This window comes from Carettochelys insculpta, chromosome 10, assembly GCF_033958435.1.
Source record: "Carettochelys insculpta isolate YL-2023 chromosome 10, ASM3395843v1, whole genome shotgun sequence".
Classification (NCBI taxonomy): domain Eukaryota; kingdom Metazoa; phylum Chordata; order Testudines; family Carettochelyidae; genus Carettochelys; species Carettochelys insculpta.
The window spans coordinates 5,962,190-5,984,492 of NC_134146.1; the positions used below are offsets into that span (position 1 = coordinate 5,962,190).

General features: G+C 42.4%; 1 protein-coding gene across 3 annotated transcripts in view; it reads left to right on the forward strand.

Moving 5' to 3' along the window:
* GIGYF2 (GRB10 interacting GYF protein 2) overlaps positions 1 to 22,303 on the forward strand; it is a 166,707-nt gene that overhangs the window by 110,936 nt on the left and 33,468 nt on the right. For all 3 annotated transcript variants that reach the window (XM_075004672.1, XM_075004673.1, XM_075004675.1), the window contains 11 exons: positions 1,796 to 2,007; positions 2,090 to 2,252; positions 2,339 to 2,539; positions 2,847 to 3,037; positions 4,058 to 4,217; positions 6,556 to 6,722; positions 7,154 to 7,245; positions 8,274 to 8,381; positions 9,006 to 9,100; positions 11,258 to 11,358; positions 12,991 to 13,152. In XM_075004672.1, the coding sequence (XP_074860773.1) occupies positions 1,796 to 2,007; positions 2,090 to 2,252; positions 2,339 to 2,539; positions 2,847 to 3,037; positions 4,058 to 4,217; positions 6,556 to 6,722; positions 7,154 to 7,245; positions 8,274 to 8,381; positions 9,006 to 9,100; positions 11,258 to 11,358; positions 12,991 to 13,152 (1,652 nt within the window). The remainder of the gene's footprint in view (positions 1 to 1,795; positions 2,008 to 2,089; positions 2,253 to 2,338; positions 2,540 to 2,846; positions 3,038 to 4,057; positions 4,218 to 6,555; positions 6,723 to 7,153; positions 7,246 to 8,273; positions 8,382 to 9,005; positions 9,101 to 11,257; positions 11,359 to 12,990; positions 13,153 to 22,303) is intronic.

The following is a 22,303-nucleotide window of genomic DNA, read 5'->3' on the forward strand; positions in this document are numbered from 1 at the left end:
GTATGGAGCAGAAACTTGGAGAACAACAAAGAGTTTATCAGACACCGCTTCCATGAAATCCTCCGGATCCACTAGCCATACACCATCAACAACCAGGACCTGTGGCAACTGACTCACCAATTTCCTGCCCAAGAAGACATCAGAAAGAGAAGGTGACAATGGTTTGGACATACCCTTAGGAAACCAACCGCCAACATCCCAAGACAAGCCTTGAGTTGGAACCCACAAGGAAAGAAAAGAAGTTGTCCAAGAAGCACCTGATGTAGAGACCTGACGGCAGCCGGTAAAAAAAACAGGATATACTGGCCAGAACTGGAAAAGATTGCCGAAGATGGGAAGTTGGCAAATGGTCGTCAACAGCCTGTGCTCCAAGATGTAGGAGTGGAAGAGGTTTACTACTATTACTACTGAAAGTGTCAGGAGTTTTTACTTTTCATCAGAAAGGATCTGCTAAAGAGGTGCATTTATTGCAGAGACAATCTCTTCTTCTGGAGTTCTCAGAAATATTTTCCCGCCATTAATCCATGCTTACTGAATTTACATCTTTGCTTAAACCTTTCTAGAGATTTTAATCTGGAATGAAAGATATCAAGAGAGTAGGCTTTGAGTTCTTAACTTTTTTTTTTTTTTAACTTTAAATCAGAATATAGAAATAATACAGAAAAAAACCAGACTTTTGCGTATCAGAATACTAAGGCTGCAGTCAGAGTATTAATGGGTTATATTGCACAACCCATTAATATATATTTGAAGGCATAAACTAAATATATTAAGCTATATATCTAACCAGAAAAATAGCTATAAAATTTATATTCAGTATAGGTGAGCCAATATTGGAGCCCTACCCTTTGCATTTACTTGTTATAATGTAATTTTAAAGTTTCACTTAATTTTCACTGTTGTTAGCATTACAGTCTTAATTTGTAAATTGAAAATAAAAATAGATTTTGCTTATTGCTATTAGTGCTTAAGTGGGCAGTTTTAAAAATTGTTACTGCATTATGGTAAATGGAGTTGGGGGACTGAGTTCCCCAGCTTAGCTCCCCCACTGAACTTGTTCCCGTAACAGCTGCTGTGAGGGTTCTCATCAACTACTTAGAGAGAGGGAATGTGACAAAGGCACAGTGGGCTTGGCTGGAGTTTAGCAAAATTCCCCCTTGAATATGCTTAGGAATAAAATAGGATTCAAAAGTAGTTGTAATTTTCCTGTCCTCCCCTCATCCCACAGACTAGTATGTCAGGTTTCACTGTCCCATGACTCAAAAATGGCTGTTTAAGGCTTTTAGGTTAGTCTACTTTTTGTGTCTTGTTCACTCACCCATCCTTCCTTGTGGTGACAAAAGGCATAGAAAACCTCATTCCAAGAAGTGTTGTGCTCTGTGTGTGGGTGGGTGGGTGGGTAAAAAGAATGAGAAGAACAGCTGTGGGATATGATGGAGGCTTTTTTCCCCCTTCACTCTTAAATATACCAGAAACTGATGTAATTATCGTGCTGAATTAAATCATGTCTAATTTTGTAAGCATAGTTTTGGTGTTTTGGCCGTATTTCATGACATTCAATTCCATTTTAAGGTGAGCTTTTAACAGTAATAGGGACTTCAGATCTGGAGTTCTGTAAGGGAAATAGTTTCCAGTTATTTGTTCCTTTAAAGTGCTCATTGACATGTAGATAATATCCTGTAGTGACATTCTGAATTTTTGTCACTATTTGTCCCATTTTTACCTACCTCGTCATCCTTTTAAACTGTTGCCCTAGGAAACTGTCTTGTAAAGTTACTTCTACTCTCCTCTGCAGATGGCCCTCGTTCTGCTGGTTGGCGAGAACCTATGGAGCGACGGCGGAGGTTTGAATTTGAATTCCGAGACCGGGATGATGAGCGGAGTTACCGACGAGTGCGGTATGGCAGTGGCAGTATGGAGGATGACAGTCTTCCTGAATGGTGTTTGGAAGATGCGGAAGAAGAAATGGGAACATTTGACTCATCTGGGGCTTTTCTGTCCTTAAAGGTGAGAACTTACTTTGCCTCCTGTATGTGACATTTCCAGTTGTGGCAAGTAGTCTGAAAGTTACATGTCTTTGTGTCAATAGAAGGTTCAGAAGGAGCCAATCCCTGAGGAACAGGAAATGGATTTCCGACCTGTGGAAGAAGGCGAGGAACGTTCTGACTCTGAAGCGGACCATGGTGAAGAAGCCAAAGAGCTTGAAAAGGCAGCCAAGAGGGAGGGAGATAAAAGAGATACAATAACAGCAGGTAAGAATGATTTCTCTGGGAATCCATTACACTGCATTCTTATATTTCAATCTCTTAAATTAAACCAAAGCCTTCAAATTTTACAGAGGCATCAGAAGAAACAATTAGTACATCTTCACCACCTACCAGTTCAGGTACTCCACCAAAACTCCAGCCCCAAGAACCACTGCAGGCCAGCCTGTTTGAGAGGAAGGAAGAGTGTGTTTCAGAACGAATAGAAAAAATGGAAGAGAGAGAAAATAAAACCGAGAGCATGCCGCCATCCAAAGTGCCAAGTAGAGGACAAGGTAATAGACCGAGAGGCGTATGACTTTTGGGTAGTATCCCTGGGAAGGAGTGGGGGTTAGACTGTTTTCAGAAAGACCACAAAGGTCAGTATTTGCGGCAGAAAACTAGAAGAGGTGCTCATCTGCTCTCAAAAGGTTTGCTGAAACTGCTTCCAATTTTTATTAAATTGATGCGGTGATCTTTATTCTGGTGCTGACAGGTTACTGCTTGATATCTCTTTCAAATATTTAACTTTGTGAGAGCTATTTTCCTATGATTTGTATGTGTCAGAGGCATTTCATTTTGCATTTTTAATTCTTTCTCTAGATCTGTCCCATTCTGTTCAACTTTTGCCAGAGATTCCTCCAGCTACAAATTCTCCTGTTCATCTTTCTCCTCCTGTTTCCAATATAAATCCTACCCTAAAACCAGTTCAAACATCTGTCTCAGCTGCTCCAGGCATGGGCAACATTCCTGCTGATCCAGATGATGAAGAGGGTCTCAAACATTTAGAGCAGGTAAAATTTCTGTAATTTTTTAAAATTCTTCCGTGTTTATAGCATGTCAGAGAGTGGAAGAACACTGAATGAATTAGCAGTTTCTGATGATTTAGAACTGGGGAAAAAAAAGGTGAATATAACTTGTACTGTCCTTTGTGTGCAATAGTTTGTCAAATCCTTTCATACTTAGGCTACTTCTGTGCTTGAGTCGTTATGTTGAGAAAGAATCAAAGCTTGTAGTTCAGTTTCTTAATATCTTAGGTTCCCTCTGGCACTGTTTTGCTTCCAGTGGAGTCCAGCAACAGTTTATGCCTTTAGCAAAAGTCCTAAGTCAAATCATAACTCTGGCAATGGGTAACCCTCTCTCACCAGCATAATCTTTCACTAGAGATTCCATTCATTAATATATCATGAGTAAACCCAAGTGTCATAGCCTTCAGGTAATAAGTAGAGTTTCTGTATGCCCACATCATGCAGTATAGCATTTTAGAAATCATAGAAGAAGAAATATGTGCCTCTTCCTACTCATGTGTAAACTGCATTCTGTAACAATTGAATGAACAGGATCATAGTCTAGTGATTAGCATACCATTATATCCATTTACGTGTTCTATTCCTGACTCTCCCATTAATGAGAACCCTGGGGCAAATCCCTTTAATATCACTTTTTATCAGGTTTTCCATATGTAAAATGGGCACAATATCTAACTTACAAGGTTATTGTGAGACTTGGGTTTTTCTAAAGTCACGGGTGAGACTTGAACTGAGTTGTTAGACCCGTGGAGTAAATTATTAAAGGTGCAGTTCTTTAATCTGTTTAACTCTCTTGTAGCCCACCAAATATGAGTTTGTAGCTCACTAGTCCTGGTGGTATACCACCTTGCCTAGTTTTTATCATAGATTTTGCAGCACCCTTGACTAATGTTGAGTGATTGTGATTGACACCAGGCTTCTTTAATAGTTTCATCTTATGCCACTGTGTGTACACTAATTGTAATGCACTATTTTCTAGCATGTCTCTTGCTCTTTTTACTGCAGCAGGCCGAGAAAATGGTGGCATATCTGCAGGACAGCGCATTGGATGATGAGAGACTAGCAGCAAAACTTCAAGAGCACAGAGCAAAGGGTTCCTCCATGCCATTACTCCATGAAGCTATGCAGAAGTGGTATTACAAGGATCCACAAGGAGAAATTCAGGGTAGGTCTGTGCCCTTTCCACTTCCTCTTTTGCTTCATAGAACTGTTAGGAGAAGTTCACAGCAAATTTATTCAAACCATGAAATGTAGGGAAAGAGAGCAATGCTGCTGTGTAGGGAGGAGAAAAACGATTGCTGCAGGAATTTTGCAGCTGTAGTGAGAGAGATCTGTAAGAGTTATTTCTTTATCCAGTACATCCTGTGCCCTGTAGTCTGCCTTGTGGCTCATTACTCATCCGTAAATTTAAGCTGGAACATATCTGACTCTCTCTTCTTACATTTCCATAGCTAATCAGACCTCCTAGATACCATAGGACTGAAAATCTATAAACTCTTGCATATTAAGATGTCAGTATTGGAGAATACACACTAGATTTGCTGTGACACACAAAAGATAGATTTGTAATATTCCTGGTATCAGTGTCCCTGAACAAGCTCCTGAAAGCAAATTAGGACATCTCTCATCATCTGTGTATTGAAGATGTAGAAACAGTTCCACTAAGCAAGAAAGATTGTGGCATCTTCTTTATTTTCCAAAAGATAAATGGGGATATGAGAGCTGCACTTGACCTAAAGTGATCAAAATATTTGGGATGGAAACAGAAGTTCCTTAAAGCAATCTCTGTCAGGAACTTACTGACCACCAGTAGACTTTAAATGAACCACTTCAGCACATAACTCATTTGGGTGCATCATCCCAATTACCTGTCCTTCTGCCGTTTCTTGTCCTGCTTCAAGTTTTGAAGTCCTTACCAAAATAAGACTGAATCTGGGGCCCTTCCCAAGGAAGCTGGAAATAGGCATTTGCCTATTTTAGAACACCCACAGATTTGAGGCTTATGGAGGAAAACAGATCATACAGGGCACTAAACCACTTTAGTCTTCCTGTAATAGCATGTGTTTCTGGTCAGTGTGGATAAAAGACATCTATTCCTAATGCTGAAGGTGCAACACCCGTGAGTAGTTCTGGAGATAGCCAAAGAAGTCGTAATTTCCAATGACATGCAAGTGAAAATTGCTGAATTGAGTCTAAAGTCAGCTACGATTCTTGTCAATAGTACGCTGCTGAATGCAGACTGAGGGCATGCTTGTATTGTGTGAGCAAACTCTTCAGTGGCTCTGTATCAACAAGGACGTTAAAGATTTCTGCACCCTTTCTATCTTTGCCTCATTCGGCTGGTTCCAGCATGGTGGTTGCAGCCACTGGGCTTCAGGTGATAAACCTTAATAGAACAATCTCAGGCAGAACACAAATCAGGATCCTACTTGGATATTGCTTGCCACCCACTGCCATGAGTAAATGTTGCCCTCAGAATGATTGGGTGTTTCTCCTTGTCTGAAGTTGGAACGATCTCTTGTGGGAGGCTGTGCCTTATTGGCAATGGAATCTGTCGAAGCATTGGCTTATTGAGTATAATTAATTGCTTGGATTTGGCCTCTAAAAAGAATGCTGTCCAACGTTTCAGGTGTTTTTCTTCCGGGATATTTCTCCTTCTGCTTATGCTACAGGCAAGAGAATCCTCCACAGAGAAGAAAATTACTTAGTCTGTAATTCTGCTTCTTTGAAGACAACCCCTTGCAGGATTCTTACCAATGTTCTATTTTGTCCTTCATATTGGACATTACTTTCCTCAGATATATTTCTCTGCATATTTTTGATCTGGTGTGGGCTATCTTTAATGGCTTTATTAGAATTTTTGTCTCCATTGCATTTGAAAGAAGTGACTGGAATGAAGTTAAATTAGGAGGTGGGTGGGCAAAGTGCAGCTTCCAATGGGTGGGGTGCGCCTGCATCATTACTTTTAAAAATAAAACAGTCTTAAAATGTGGGTGAGTTCTGGCAGCCTTCTGCTAAGGAGCTAAAACTGAGGAATACAAAATATCTTTAGAGAAGCAGAATTACAAGGTAAGCAATTATTTCTTCCCATCCACCTTGCCGCTACCAAAATATTATCCCAAGATGTGTAAGTTATACAGAAAAATGGTGACAAGTATCAGAGGGGGAGCCGTGTTAGCAAAAAGTCCTATGGCTCCTGCTAGACTATAGAGTTATAGGCAATCTATAAGGTGCCACAGAAAAATGGTGTACAAGGTGCACCATATAAATTACGCACATTGTCTTTATTGTCAGAAGTGCTGAACTAGCTGTTTGAAGGAGCAGACCTAGGATCTGGCATCAAGGTGCAGTCCCATAAGTCATTCAGCACAGTGCAAGGGGGACTTTGAAGGTTGGAGCTACTGATATTTAGATATTATGCCTATTTAGAGTTCAGTACTCTTGGTTCTGTACACACTGAACTTGACTTTTGTGTCTTCGTGTATTGGTGGGTGATATTGCAGGTCCCTTCAGTAACCAGGAGATGACTGAGTGGTTCCAGGCTGGGTATTTCACTATGTCCCTATTGGTGAAGAGAGCATGTGATGAGAGCTTCCAGCCACTTGGAGAAATCATGAAAATGTGGGGCAGAGTTCCCTTCACACCTGGTCCAGCGCCAGCCCCACAGTTGGTAAGCATTTAACAACCATCACACATCAAACAATGATTTTTTTTAAAATGAGAACTATTATTCTTTGACTGTCATAAATCTTTAATCTTATAAGTTGTTAGGCTGTCAATATCAAGTTTGGAACCCTCTAGAAAACAGCAACTTTTGAAAGAGATGGGAGGGGTTGCTGTTTTCACTTAATTTTAAACATACTATTATGTGTTTTGTTGTATGGAGGCATTAGGGCCTCTGATGTCTGATTAAAAACTATGCATCTCTGCGTATTTCAGCTACTGCATATGTTTTTGGATGATCAGAAGTTTTGATCAAAATGTGGTCTGATGCTTATGTGCTGATGTATACTGTTTGTCCTTCTTTCCATCACCTATTGAGAGCAATATTAGAAGTCTTAAATATTTACATAATTAATAGTGGCTTATTTCCAAACACAGGGCGAGATGGACCAGGAGCGACTAACTAGACAACAAGAGCTTACGGCCCTGTACCAAATGCAGCACCTCCAGTACCAGCAGTTTTTGATACAGTAAGATCATCAGTCACAGAGACCTGCCAGTGGCTGTGTTCTGCTCTGCAGTTTTAATAATCTGGGTCCTGAAAGTTGTTTTGTTTCCTTCCCTGGATAGGAGGGCTGGGAATGGTGCCACACCAACAGCTGTGATCTTAAAACCTATAGTTAACCACCTCCTGGCACACATCACTTTCTCTTGTTCCTTAAGCAGTTCTTAATTACTCTGGTGATATACGCTATAGATAGATAGAAACATACATAGCAACTTGCCGTGTTTAAAAGAATCCCTATTCTTGAAAATTTTATCTTCGGAATCTGGAATTGGGTAGGACAGAAGATCTTTGGTGTTATGAAGCAAATAGAAAACCCCACGCAGAACTCTCTTTTTCTCTGTTGACTCAATGTTTCTTGGAGATTTGGGAACCTATTGAAGACTGCAGCTTGATACCAGTTTTTGTACAACGAAGTGGGAAGTTGGTGTCTCTGGGGTATGGCCCACTTCTAACAACTCATATGGCAGAAGGTTAGCGTAAAGAAAGCAATTAAAGGTTGGGTTGCTTTTTCAGTTATGCTCAAAGGTGTAAACCATCCTTCAGAGGTCATGAAAATGGCAAATAATATAGAATTGCTAATATCTGTAAGTCTGTGACTGTAATGGGAATGTGGTCATGACTCGCTGGAAGATTACAAAAATAGGTCAGCATATAAAGTATCTTTGTATTAATTTTGGGGAAAGTGCAGAAAGCAGTAAGTTAAGAATTGCAAATTTGAAAGGAATAGTAAGAGGGTGTGGTTGGAGGTGAGAGGAAGGCAGTTTTGTTCTGCCCTGAAGGCCAGTTCATTGTATTTACCCTAACTCTTCCCAAATTCCATTTCGTGGTGTCCTTCAGGAATCAGTGTGAAAACATATAGATTGGTTTAGTGGATTAGTGGGGACTAGACTGGACTGAGTCTTGAGGATAATGTGGGATTTCTATAACCTGGATGTTACCAAGTTAGATACAGTGAACAAATTCCAGTGACTCTCTGCTTCTCTTTTGAAGACAACAATATGCACAGGTGCTAGCACAGCAGCAAAAAGCAGCCCTCTCATCTCAGCAGCAGCAGCAACTAGCTCTCCTCTTACAACAATTCCAAGCCTTGAAGATGAGGTAAGTGTTTAGATCTCATATGATTACTGTCCATCTTAGATTGCATTAATGTGACGTTCTCCTGCTGTCTATAGGTGTCTGTTTCAGAATTACTTGGTTATATCTATGCTTGTGCATTCCACTGTTTTTTCCGGGCAGTGTAAGTGTGAACTATAAAAAAGCTGACTGATATTCAATACCTTTTTGTCCCCGGCTTCTGTTTGGTAGAGGACTTGTGAAAACGAGAAGACTCTTCCAGTGGAAGTCCCAGGGAGTCCTTTTACGGGGAAAGTGATCACCAAAGCCCTGACCAGTATTGATAAAGCACTGTTATGAGGACATAGTGTGCTGGAATTCAACGGGCAGAGGCAGATAAATTCTAGAATTTCATAGGCCATTGATAGCCTGTGACCTACTTCTTGTATCATATTAGAAGACTGACCCTTTATTTGACTGAGCAATCTTCAAACAGGGAGAGAACTTTCTGCCTCATATTCTCAGCATCCAGCTCTGTTTTAAATGTTTGTGAGAATGGGAATGAAGGGAAATGCAATGGCATGTTACTGAACTGAAAGCTTTCACTGTGTGCTCTGAGCTGATCTGTCTTTGGAAGTGGCATGTTAAATCTTGCTGTTCACATTACAGAATATCTGAACAGAACGTGATGCCTTCTGTAACAAGGTCAGTGTCGGATGCTAGCTCAATTTGGGAGCTTCAGTCAACAGCCTCACAGCCCACAGGTAAAAAACACTTCTGAATGTCCCTAGGTTTAGGACCTTTCTTTCAAACTATTGCATCTCTTTTATACTTGATAAAGCAAAGACAGAGCAGCATTTGGGATGTCAGTTTCCATTAGAAATGAAAAACAGTTCATCATTACACCTCATAATCCAGGAAAAATTCTAATTTGAATGGCTAAGAGGGCAAGAAGATGTGCATCATTACCAGGGATCTTCAGCCAAAGAAATGTAAAAAGCAACAAACTTCTTTACATTACATTGCAAAGGAATTTCTGTCATGGTGAAAGAGGAAGGTTGAACAGCAGGGACTTCAGACAGGATTTAATGGCAAAGCCCCACTCCACTACTCACCTTGATGTTCCTGTGCTTCCCAGGAAAATATTGGAATGGTCAGGCCTTGCTCCTTAGGTTAGTAAGGAAGATTGGCCTCTTACTGAACGTAATTACAAGGTGAATAGTAGCAGAGAGGTATCCATGTTAGTCTGTACTACAACAAACAAAGGAGCAGCAATGTAGCACTTTAAAGACTAAGATTTATTTGGTGATGAGTGTTCATGGGACAAACTCACTTCAGATCAATATTGGAAATTAAATTGATCTGAAAAAGTGGGTCAGTCACACAAAAGCTCATCACTGCATAAATCATGTTAGTCTTTAAAGTGCTATATTTCTGCTGCTTTGTTTTGTATACACTCATCCCTCGCTATATGAGCACAGTTGGTTCCCAAATTTCTGCTCATAGGTGAAAACTCATAAGAACTACACTAAATTCCCATTAAAATACATGTAAAAGTTTCCAGTTTGTTCTAAGTGCTTGTAAGTTGACATAAACCAATTGAGTTTAGGTACTTTCCTGATGTATTTGAACAGTTTGGCACCAGAAATAGTGTGTGTATGGAGAGCAGGGATTCGCAACCTGTGGGTTCGGATGCAAACATGTGTCACCATTAGATTTGTTAAGGGTAGCCAGCTGGACAGTTCCGAGCTGAGTGTGGCTGTTGAAGCCATTTGCAGTTTCTTAACATTGCTGCCTCAGGCAAATATCAATCACTAGAGATCGCAATTACCTTATAGCCTAGGTGCTCAAAGCTTAACACTTAATAAGAACATAAGAACGGCCATACTGGGTCAGACCAAAGGTCCGTCTAGCCCAGTATCCTGTCTGCCGACAGTAGCCAATGCCTGGTGCCCCAGAGGAGGTGAACCAAAGACAATGATCAAGTGATTAGTCTCCTGCCATCCATCGCCCGCCTTCGACAAAAGGCTAGGCACCATACCTTACCCCTTGCTAATAGCCATCTATGGACCTAACCTCCAAATATTTATCGAGCTCCTTTTTAAACTCTGTTAGAGTCCTGGCCTTCACAGCGTCCTCTGGTAAGGAGTCCCACAGGTTGACTGTGTGCTGTGTGAAGAAAAACTTTCTTTTATTAGTTTTGAACCTGCTACCCATTAATTTCATTTGGTGTCCTCTAGTTCTTATATTATGGGAACAACTAAATAACTTTTCTGTATTCACTTTCTCCACACCTTCATGATTTTATATACCTCTATCATGTCGCCCCTCAGTCTCCTCTTTTCTAGACTGAAAAGTCCCAGTCTCTCTAGCCTCCTCATATGGGACCTGTTCCAAACCGTTAATCATTTTAGTTGCCCTTTTCTGAACCTAAGTTAATTGGTTTTAATGACTGTTACCTGCTGGGAGCGGGAGGGCTGGGGGAGCCACCCAGCCTAGCAGCTCCAATGAAGAGGCTGCTGGAGGAGGAGGCATGTCTAAGGCTGGGGCCATTGAGGGGCGTGGGGGGTGGAATCTAAGGCCAGGGGTGGTTTAGGTGTGTGGTGGGGGGTCTAAGACTGGGGGCAGTTTGGGGCTGCTGGGGGGATACAGGGCTTCCTCATATTAGTGGGGGAAGTTCACTCATTTAGTGAACATAGGTGGGTATACGTGTACCTCATTTTAGTGAGTACTCATAAGTAAAGTACTCTTTAAATGAGGGATGGGTGTAATTACAAGGATACAGCACACGTTTTCATTATTTATAATAGACCAGTAATAGACTCAAGATGTCTCTTTTGTTGGCTCCTGCTAGTTTTCTTACTATTGCTTGTGAGTGTTAATCATGCTATTATCTGTATGCTCTCTTCTTTGCTTTGCAGTCTGGGAAGGAGGCAGTGTCTGGGATCTCCCCATTGATTCTGCCGCTCAGGGACCAGCTCTAGAACAACTTCAGCAGATTGAGAAGGCCAAAGCTGCAAAGGTCAGCGACTATCATCCATCTGACAAAAAATATCAGTTGCACTGTAGAAAGATGCTGATGATGGTCTAATCTAATCGCTGTAATTTTACACTTGTGTGTAATACTTTCCTGTACATCTCTCTGGAGTCTTAAATTGAGATTATTTTGAGTGTTGGATTAAACCTAACTATTCAAGTTATACTTCCCCTTTTGTAGATAGGAGCAGTGATTATCTAACCTCATTGCTATTCCAATCCCAACCTCTACTTGTGCAAAATTGCTTAGGGTATAGTGATTGCTAATTGTTGGGGTGGTTCACAGATATTGTAGTACCTTTTATGAGTTGTGGTACAAAATGGGTGTATGATGTACTAATTGGGATCATCTCATAGCAACTCTTTGTAGATGTTTGATCAGGGGTGTGCAAAATTCCTTCTGCCGCAATAACTCTGGGCTGTCAATGTCCTGTGGCCCATCAGGAGCCTTGAGCAGGCTACTTGCCTGCTGTGTCCCCACACAGCAATCAGAGTGTTTGTCTGCTGGGACTGGCATATGCTTCTCTGTGGGTAGGGGCTTTGTGTGTTGCTCCTATCTCCTCCACAGTGGGAGCTTTCTGCGGTACACTTGGCAGTGTGCAAAGCTGTCTCCCTTCCCCCAGGGGCCACATGGCCCCAAGACTCATGGCTTCAGCAGATGTCTGTTTTGAGCATCATGTGGCCGGTGGGGGGTGTGGCTGGTGGGGGGAGTCTGCCTGAGAGTCTCAATAGGCTGTTGGCCAGGAGCCGCCTATTATGGTAAAGTCTCTCAGTCAGGACCTGCACCTGGCACCCCATTCCATCCGATACCCCAACTCCCTGCTTCAGATCATAACCCAAATCCCTGAACCTCCTCCTGCACCCCGGTCCCTGGTCACAACTCCCTCCCAGACCCCACACCCTCTCCATTAACATTGTGAAAAGTGTGATCTTTGGCAACTCTTCACTGTTTTTGGAGCGGACTCCCCATCAAATAGTTTTAAGGGGTTGGTGATGGAAAACTGATTTAAAGAACCAAAAATTAAGGTAGACTCCCCCACACTCAAGAAATCAATATAAAGAAAGTTGTAGAAATGTAGCCCATAGGTAGGGTGACTAACTGTCCCTTATTGGGTGGGACTGTCCTGTATTTGGGATGCCAAAAAAAGCATCTCTACTTATTTTTTAAAGGGGAGAAATTGTCTTGTATTTAAGTCCTCAGGGGCTGGGGGTCGGGGTGGGAGTGCACATGGCTGCTGCTTTCCTGGGTCTCCAGGGCCGGGAGTGCCTGCAGCCAACTTCCCCGGGGCCGGGGACACCCATGGCCACCCCTTTCCTGGGGCTCCGAGGGTTGGGAGGTGGTGCCACCAATTCCCGGAGGCTTGGTGCAGCCACAAGGAGCTGCCCCTCCCCCCATATCTTCCTGTCCCATATTTGGGACAAGGAGATATGGTCGCCCTATCCATAAGGAGACAGGAGATCTGCTGTGGTGCGAGGAGGAATCATCAATAAAGAATGGTATTGATCCACCATCTTTAAAGCTGCTATAATCTCCAGCAGGAATCGCTGCAAAAAATGGTGTAGGAGTGCATGACCTACTTTAGTCTTGCATCTTGCTATAGTTTTCTTATGATTGTAGCTAGAGCAGGAGAGGAGAGAAGTGGAAATAAGGGCCAAAAGAGAAGAGGAAGAGAGAAAAAGACAGGAGGAACTTCGAAGACAACAGGAGGAGCTACTTAGGCGGCAACAGGAGGAAGAGAGGAAACGGCGAGAAGAGGAAGAGCTGGCACACAGAAAGCAGGTGAGGTGTTTTCCAAACAGTTTAGAACTAAAGCCGTGTAAGTATCGTTGCAGATGTATGGGAAAACCAGCCACCAAAATCTTGTGTGTTGTGATTAATCTTTAAAAAGCGTGTGTTGATAGTTTATAAGAATGATATTTGTTCGTTATGTTATTGAAACATAATTCCTTTTCCGTACTTAGCATGAGAAACTTGTCAGGTATTTCAGATCTTTTTTTTTTTTTGTGTGTATGTGTCTGACCGTTCCAATTTAAATTAGATTCTGCTTTTGTTAACTTTTTTTTTGGTTTAGGATTTTGTAATAATTCTCCAAAATGGCTCGTAACTATGGTGTCTGAACTTGGGTTTTAATTGATTACAGTGTAGTATATACCTGTGGTGTCCAACCAGTTCTGAAGCAGTGGTCTCTTTAGTGACTACTATTATAGTGAACTAGACACTTTTATTCTGAAAATATATTTATTATTAAAGCCAACTAGCCACACTCAACCAGCCACATGTCCAGTGGTTAGCATGCTAGAAATGCTGGGTATATACTACTGTAATGAGCAATGTATACAATATACATTCCTCATTACAGTATATAGATGAAGAAAGTCACAGTAAACCCTGATTTTTAAACAACTACATAAAACTCACAAATTGCTAAAAAAAAAATCAGCCTCCCAGAATGAAAGTAATAAACTTAGAAAAATAGAAGCCTTAATTATAATTTTATGTTGCATCACTCACTTTCCAGGCTGGGGATTAGGAACATGCACAGTTTATCATTGCTGTCATTCTTACTTCAGAGATTAGTAACACCGCAGTTAATTTATGAAGGTCTTTTCATTTACTAGTGTGTGCTTTCCAAGTTTGGTCAATGAATTAAATAAGGAACGGAATAAAATGTCACATGTTTAATTTACCTGAAGCTGCCCCAGAGTACACAGTGGTAATGGTAATGATTATTGGCCGCTCCCCTGGATTTTTGAGAGTGAAAAGTATCCTTTGGAAAAATGAATCTAGGGAACTGGATTATAGTGCTTGGGTTGGGAGATACGGGTTTTGCTTGTTCATCTGATCTATCTGGTTGCCTGGCGTGGCAAGGTGTGCTACCGTGAAAGCCACAATAAGTCAGGCCTGCTCAAAAACCAGTTGCAAAAAATACAAGAGTACCTGGATGAGGCCTTCCTGGAGATTTCCAAAAAGGATAAGTGCTTCATACCCAGAAATATTAATATGCTTTTCTGAGGGGCATAGATCCATAGAAAACATATATTTATACCCAGCCGCAACCCACTTGTAGCATTCTGAGGAAAATACTCCCCAGGACAGCTGGATCCCAGGGGCTCGGGGACTGGCATAAAGGGGACTGGCTCTTCAATGGTGAAGAGCTCCGGGCTGTCAGGAATAGCTTCCTTGGACCCCTGCTGGTTGTCCCCGGACTCCAAAACAGGGACTCCTGGAGAGTCCCAGTTAAGATTGGGCAATGTGGCCGGGTCTCCCTGCAAGAAGCACGTGCAGCTGTTCATAATAGCAGCAGGTCTTTGAAGATGACCTGGGCTGCTGTTTGGCTTCCCGGACTTTGCGATATGCCTGCCAGAGTTCTCTCACCTTCACCGGCATTGTAGAGAGTCCTGGAGGTAACCTCTGGCAATCATCCCGCGCAGCATCTTCTCAAATATGTCTACGTTTCACTTGGACACTCGGTCTGGTCACCACTGACTCTTCTCCCCCAACAGCAAGGAGATCCATAATCATCTGATGGCTCCATGATGGAGATCTCTTGCAACCATGAGAACTAAGCAGACTACTACCCTGAGTGCTCATGATCGCAAGAGGTGACTACTGAGGCGGTGTGATAACTACTGATGCAGTGCAATGCAATGGCTAAAAGAAATGGTAGCTTCTGAGTGCCCCTTATAGTTCCTGGACTTGCTGATGATGAATTCAAATTTGCAGGCTTCCTGTGACTTGCTTCATGCACACCTGGAGAGCAATGGAAATGGAAGCGGTCATACATACCGCTTAACCGTGTAGCTTTGTGGGTTACATACAGGACACTTCAGGAGGCTAATAAATTTGATTTAAGGACATGGCACTTCCACACTAGCCTTCCTTCGGGTTTTTAAATTCGAACTTGAGGCTACACCTAGCCACTTTCGGCAATGTTATACTATCAACCGTAGCACTCCCTAAAAATCGAGCTAATGGTATTTATGCTGAAGTGATGTTGTAAAATCGAGCTGTCTTAAATTCAGCTTTCTCATGTGGTGTAGACATGGCCTTAGAAATGCATTCCCAGTGGCTACCTGGTCAGCATAACTGATCTTAAATGTCTGCTGCCCCTATATGAGCTAATAAACTTTATGTTCCTCACCGGTCTTTCAAAAATTCAGTCATTCTGAGCAATAGCTCGCAAGTTCTGAAATCTAAGTTAGTGACTCCTTAATCACTTTCCCAGTGAATGTGGGGCAGCTATTTGAGATATTTTATACTTCAAAAGCAGATGGATTGATCAGTGAGTCTTAATACACTATGGAAACCCTTCTTTTTTATATCAAGAAATCTCCTGGCATCATCTGTAGAGGAATTTTAGAAAGCATTTTCAGAAAATCTCAGAAATTTGTACTGCACACCAGCAGTAGTGTGATTTTTTTGTATCAAATGGCAAGTATGTGGAAAATATGTTCCACAGTCCTGCGTCCTTTGCAAAATGTGAAGCGGTGTGGCAACTACTGAATATTCAAAATGCTAGGAGGTCGATGTGACAGCTGTGACTCCTGAATTGGGAAGTGAAAGGACATAAAGAAGCATTCTTCTGGAAGCAGGGAGTAAGAAAAGTTCTTAGGAAGACGGAAGAACTCCTCTCTAGTTTCTTGTCCTGTGAGAGTCATTAATCTTTTCTTGGCTAGTGGATAGAAATAAATGGAGAAATAACTGACAGTGTTGCCACAGTGAGCATTATCCTTTTGTCTTTGTTCATCTGGACCATGGGCTGAAGGAAGAAGCCTTGCATTTTGTTTAATTTGGATCTGCAGCCAAGAAGCCTCCTGGTAACTGTTTCATTTTCCTCTGAGCAGGAAGCACCTTTTTTCCTCCTTTTGAGGATCTAATTTAAAGGGGACAAGACTCTAATCCCTCCAGGCAGCTAGAAGTCCAATTAAACTACATTTTCTCTTCTCCAGGTTGATTATTCCAGGTTAAGTTGTTTCAGACTCTTTTTTGTTTATTTGAAAGAGCAGGCCCATAACTGTCAGTCCGAATATGAGCCTATCTAGAGAGAACCAATGTCAAAATTCTTTTTGCCATGGTACCTCCCTTGATATACCTCCAAACCAACCTTTTGACCCAGTGGGACTACCAGCAGGAGAGTGGATTTTTGATTCTTCTATTCTTGGAAAAAAATCTGCTGAAAGATGCCTCTCACAGACCACCTGTTGAACAGAATTGCAATAGATACGAGCTTTATCTGGGAGGCTTGCATGAGAAACCTGTCATGTCAAGGGAGATAATATCATTCCAGGATTTGCCTTTCCATAAACCTCTTGAAGTGCAGAAGGTGTGTAAGTTGCTACTTTTTTTTTCTTTTCAGATTTCTACAAAGGGAAGTTTAATTTTTTTTTTAAATAAGAAGGGCTTGTTTTGGTCATTTGGAGAGAGCAAGTACTCTTTATTTTCCAGTCTTATTTAGAACTTATGTATTCATCTGCCTATTATCTGTAGCCAGAAATAAATTTAGAGACTAAAACCACAATTTAAAAATTCATTTCTAATGTGAACTTTGGCTCTTCTTTAAAGAGTGTTCCTGTGGTTACTCCACATTGTGTTTTAGCACCCTGCAGTTGTAGTCAGATTTTTTAGCAGCAGCACCCCAGATGGTGGCGCTTGTGCAGCTTTTTCTCATTTCATTTCTACCCTGGTTTTCATTTTCTTACCCTGCCCTTATTGTTGCATATTTGTATTCTTATTTTTTTAACAAAATTTAAAAAAGAAGAAGAATAAGAAAAATCTCTTTAATTTTGACCCTATCACCAGCGGGCACCTCTGCTGTGCCCCAGAGCTAAGCAATGTATTAGGCTTTCTCACATTTAAACTCTGCACCTCCTACAGACTCTCTCCTGATTTTTCGGATGGGCACTGTCAGTGCATCTGTTGTTTGGGTTAGGCACATATCCCGTAAAAGTGTGCCCACTGCAAGAAACTGTCAGCCAGCTTCCTGAAAGCCAGAGATCTTAAGGTAAAGTTGATTCTAGTGGAGAAATCTCTTAGGCCAGCTTCAGACCTAGAGTCCAGGTCCCTTCTGGTAGCAGCCTCAGACCAAGTACCATATCTGCTTACAGAACATAAGCCCCCAACTTTGTCTCAGCAAGAACAGCCAAAGGAAAAAATTCTCTTGGCAAAAAAAGCAGCCCTAGTATCAATGGCACCATCCAGATTGTATTGCAAGCCACTGGGACCATCAGGCATTCAGATATCCTGAGGAGCAAAAGCTTCCTTCCTCCAGTGTGCAAACAAAGGAACAACCTCCTAAGTCGGTACCATTGGCACTGAGGAAGTCAGTACTGGCTTCCTGTAAGACACTGTCACCAGTCGCTAATGCAGGCACCTGTGGCTCCGACAGTACAGACAACAATGTGTAGCCCATCACCAACATTTATAGTATCACCGCTGACCACACGTAGAGCTGACATTAACCTTGGTACATTGAATGCTGTCGTTCGGTACTGATACTGCACCAGTTTGCCCAGCTCCTATCAAAGCAACGACATCGGCTAGCTCAGCACTGCCATTCTCATTGGATGAAGAAAAGGAGATAGGAGCAGCATCACTCACAACCCACCACTCCTTCACCAGTCCTCATCCTTCCCACCTCAGCAATGTCATCCTTACCCAAGCTGCACCCACCACTACTAATGCTACCTGCTTGACCATACTGAGACCTCTGGGGCAATACAGAACTCAATCCCTGGCTACTCCCAAACCCAAAAAAACCTCCCATTACTCAACCGTCCTTTCCATTGTCTCCATCTGACAAGGACTGTAAACAACTAGACATCTTTGGAGGAAATCCAGCTCTGCAGCCTCCCTCCACTTCTGCCTTGTGAATTACTTGGCGTGCCTCGCAAAATACACAATACAGTCTCAATCCCTGGGAAAATAATGGAGGGGATCATCAAGGAATCCATTTTGGAGCACTTGGAAGAGGGGAAAGTGAGCAAGGCTAGTCAGCCTGGATTCACCAAGGGCAAGTCATGCCTGGCCAATCTGATTAACTGCTATGATGAGGTAACAGGTTCTCTCGACATGGGGAAGTCAGTGGATGTGATATACCTTGACTTCAGCAAAGCTTTTGATGCAGTTTCCCACAACATTCTAGCCCATAAGTTGAGGAAGTATGGATTGGATCCATGGACTATAAGATGGATAGGAAGCTGGCTTGACAGTAGGGCCCAACAGGTAGTGGTCAATAGCTCAGTATCTGGAGTTTCAGGCGGAGTGCCCCAAGGCTCGGTTCTAGAGCTGGTGTTGTTCAGCATCTTTATTAATGACCTGGATGGGGGACTGGATTGCACCCTCAGCGAGTTGACAAACACAGCAAGCTAGGGGGAGACGTAGATGTGTTGGAGGGTAGATATAGGTTTCAGAGTGATTTGGATAAATTGGGGGATTGGGACAAAAGAAATCTGATGTGGTTCAACAAGGAGAAGTGTAGAGTCCTGCACTCAGGATGGAAGAATCCCAAGCATTGTTATAGGCTGGGGACTGACTGGCTAAGCAACAGTAGTGCAAAAAGGGATCTAGGGATTATAGTGGATAAAAGGTTGGATGAAAGTAAACAGTGTGCCCTTGTAGTCAAGGCCAGTGGCATATTGGGGTGCATTAGGAGGAGCATTTCCAGCAGATCTAGAGAGGTTGTTGTTCCCTTCTATTCGGCACTGGTGAGGCCACAGCTGGAGTATTGCATCCAGTTTTGCCGCCCCCCCCTCCACCCCAGTATAGAAAGGATATGGATGTGCTGGAGCAGGTTTAGTGGAGGGCAACAAAAATGATTAAGGGGCTGAAGCAGGTGACCTATGAGGAGAGACTGAGGGATTTGGGCCTATTTAGTTTGCAGAGGGGAAGACTTGAGGGGTGATTTAATAGCAGCCTTCAACTTCCTGAAGGAGTGCTCTAAAAGGAAGGAGAGAAACTGTTCTTGGTGGTGGCAGAGAGCAGAACAAGGAGTAGCGGTCTGAAGTTACAAAAGGAGAGGAGTAGGTTGGATATTAGGAAAAACTACTTTATCAGGAAGGTGGTGAAGCAGTAGAATGCGTTGCCTAGAAAGGTGGTGGATTCCCTGTCCCTTGAGGTTTTTGAGTCCTAGCTTGACAAGGTCCTTGCTGGATGACTTAGTTGGGGTTAATCCTGCTTGAAGCATGGGGGGCTGGACTAGATGACCTCCTGAGGTCCCTTCCATCCCTATGATTCTGTGATTGTTTAGCAGCATGAAAACATATTTGTTGACAAGCTCCTAGAGGACTCTGGAGAACAGTAAAAAAGCCAGTATAGCTGAGAAGACCCTGATAGCAAAGGCAACACTTAAGGCTTCATTGGGTTCAGCAGACCCAGCAGCTCGATCTTTAGCAACAACTGTGGTGATGTGACATGCCTCATGACTCCATCTTTCAGGGTTTCCTAAATGGTGCAAAACGCAGTTGAAAGGTAAACCAATATTTACAGAATCCATTGATGCATCCCTACACATATTGCAGGATTCTTGTGCTGTCCAGAAATGGGGCCTTCATGGTGTCCACTCTAGTGCCCCCCATCAGTTCCTTTTACTGCTGGTGACAGTAGGCTGGAACTCCCATAGCTCTGGCAAGCATGTCGTTTTTTTTCTCTCTGTACATAGTGTTTTCTTATTATAATTGTGCGTTTAGTTAAATTAGTTTGTTGAGTTGGTTCCTTAACCCCACCAGAGGCCTTTTTCCTTCAGGGTTTTTTTTAAATCTCCTTTGCACTCAGAGCTGTGGGATGCCACAGTCTCTAGGGTTTAGGACTTGCCAGGACAGCACTAGACGTATGCCACAAAGTAACCTGCACTTCTTGTGCCTGTGTGGTTTGGGAGAGGGTCACCAAAAAGATCGCTGCTGTATTTGTTGAGAATTTCCACCAAGTACTCTAAAAGATAAAGAGAAGCAACTTAAAGTCCTGTTTATAGAGGAGGCTATGCATCCACAATCTGACCCCAGGCCCAGAGACCCAGCACCAAGCACACCCTCATTGACGCCTAGTGCCCTGATGATGTCATCCTGAGCACCAAGGAAAGACACCACCACACATCTTAAAAAGGATTGTCTGGTAGGCATGGTTCTTGATCGCCAGTGCCACAGAAAAGAAAGGATCCTAACAGCTGTCCTTCCTCAGTCTACATCAAGGGGAGTGCGACTTCGAGAGGGCCACCTCTCCAACTTTCCAACCACAGAGGGCAGGTGGAGTCCAGTGCCTCATCGGTCACCAAGCCCGCTGCAAGCCCCTTCAACTCCTGAGGCTTTTCAGATAGCTGAGGACCTCATGGGCATCATGGCACCCTTCTCTTCTCCTCCCCATGAGGAGTCGCTGGCACCCATGGTACTGTCATAACCTCATATCATATCAAAAGGAAATCCAGCACCACACACCTAATTGGAATAGACATGAACAACACATCTCAAAGAACAACAGTTATGAGAAGGTATGTAACTGTCCTTTTACCATGGTACCTCATCTTGGCACAGGATCACCTCGGACAGAAACGTCCCAGAGATAATCTGCATAGGTTATTCTGTCCCATTTACCTCTGTCCTGCCTACCAACTGTCTTCCCTCTTCAGGGACCCTTCCCATGAGACCCTGTTACAGAGTAAGTTGTTCACCTACTACATCTACATGGGAATGGGTTTTATTCCCAGTATTTTCTCACTCTTCATCCCCAGCCCCACCTCAGAGCAATAATTTAAATGAAGCATATACATTTTCATTTTATTTTCCAAAAAATCAAAACTTAATTAAGTTAAGGCTGCGTAAATCTTCTAGTTTGTGTACACATCAGACCTGCTCATTGTTAGCTTCCTTAAAAATAGATTAGTTGCCTTCTCACATATTCCCCTTAACTTTTTCTTTATTCATACTGCAAAAGTGTCTCGGTTTTAATACCTGTGGAATGGAAGGAATCTCTCCATGGCAGCACTATATTTCTTTCTTCAGGAAAAAGTGTGGCAGTGGTGTCTGTGATCTTCCGACTTGGGAGAGGGACTCAGTGGCCCCTGTGTGTTTTAAGGTTTTGCACCAAGTCTGGGAGATTGTGCTTGTCCATACCTCTGGATTTTCTGCGATTTAAAACTCTGCTTGTATTCTGTAAACAAACAAAACACAGATTTTGATCCCTTCTCCTCAGACCAAAAAGTTGTATCAATAAGGTCACACATTTTTGTGAGTCCCTTCCTTCCATCACTGGGCCAGTGAAATGGTTTGTAATTGGTGAAGGTTAGGGGAAAGGAAGTATAGCTTGTTTTGTTTTGTTTTTTTTTAAAAAAAGAAAACACATGAAAAAGCAGCTCATTCATCTTTATCTCTTCATATTTTAGCTTTAGATGTGGACTCCAGAACTTACCCTGGGCAGTAATGCTACACATGCCTGGAGGGCCAGTCCATAAAATAGCATATCTACATTTAAATAAGTAAAAACAGAAAATTGTCAGGGGGTCACCGTTTTTTCTTCATATTAGTTGGAAACCAACCCATTCTCTTGGAATAACTGCAGTTATGTTGGCTAATAGAGCAGAAAGCATATAAACCCATATGTTTCAGAATATTTAACTGCTAGGGAATATGAAGAGCTTCAGTTCCGGTGGGTCATTCCATAATTGTCCATTGTTCAGTTTCCTGTGAACATCTGGTTAGTATTGTTCCAGAGACTAAACTGGTCCATTGGTTAGATCTGGTATGGCAGTTCCTATGTTTACATGCTTTGTTTACATGGTACATGCAGGGTGGTAGTATAGAGTTGTTGACGAGGAGCATGGTTTTTAGCATTCCCTCGATGTATTGATTCATCAGAATCCAAAATTAGTGTGAACTTCAGGGCAAGTTGCAAAATTTCTCTGTCTTTTGATATCCTGTGGCACCTTAGAGACTGACAAATTCAT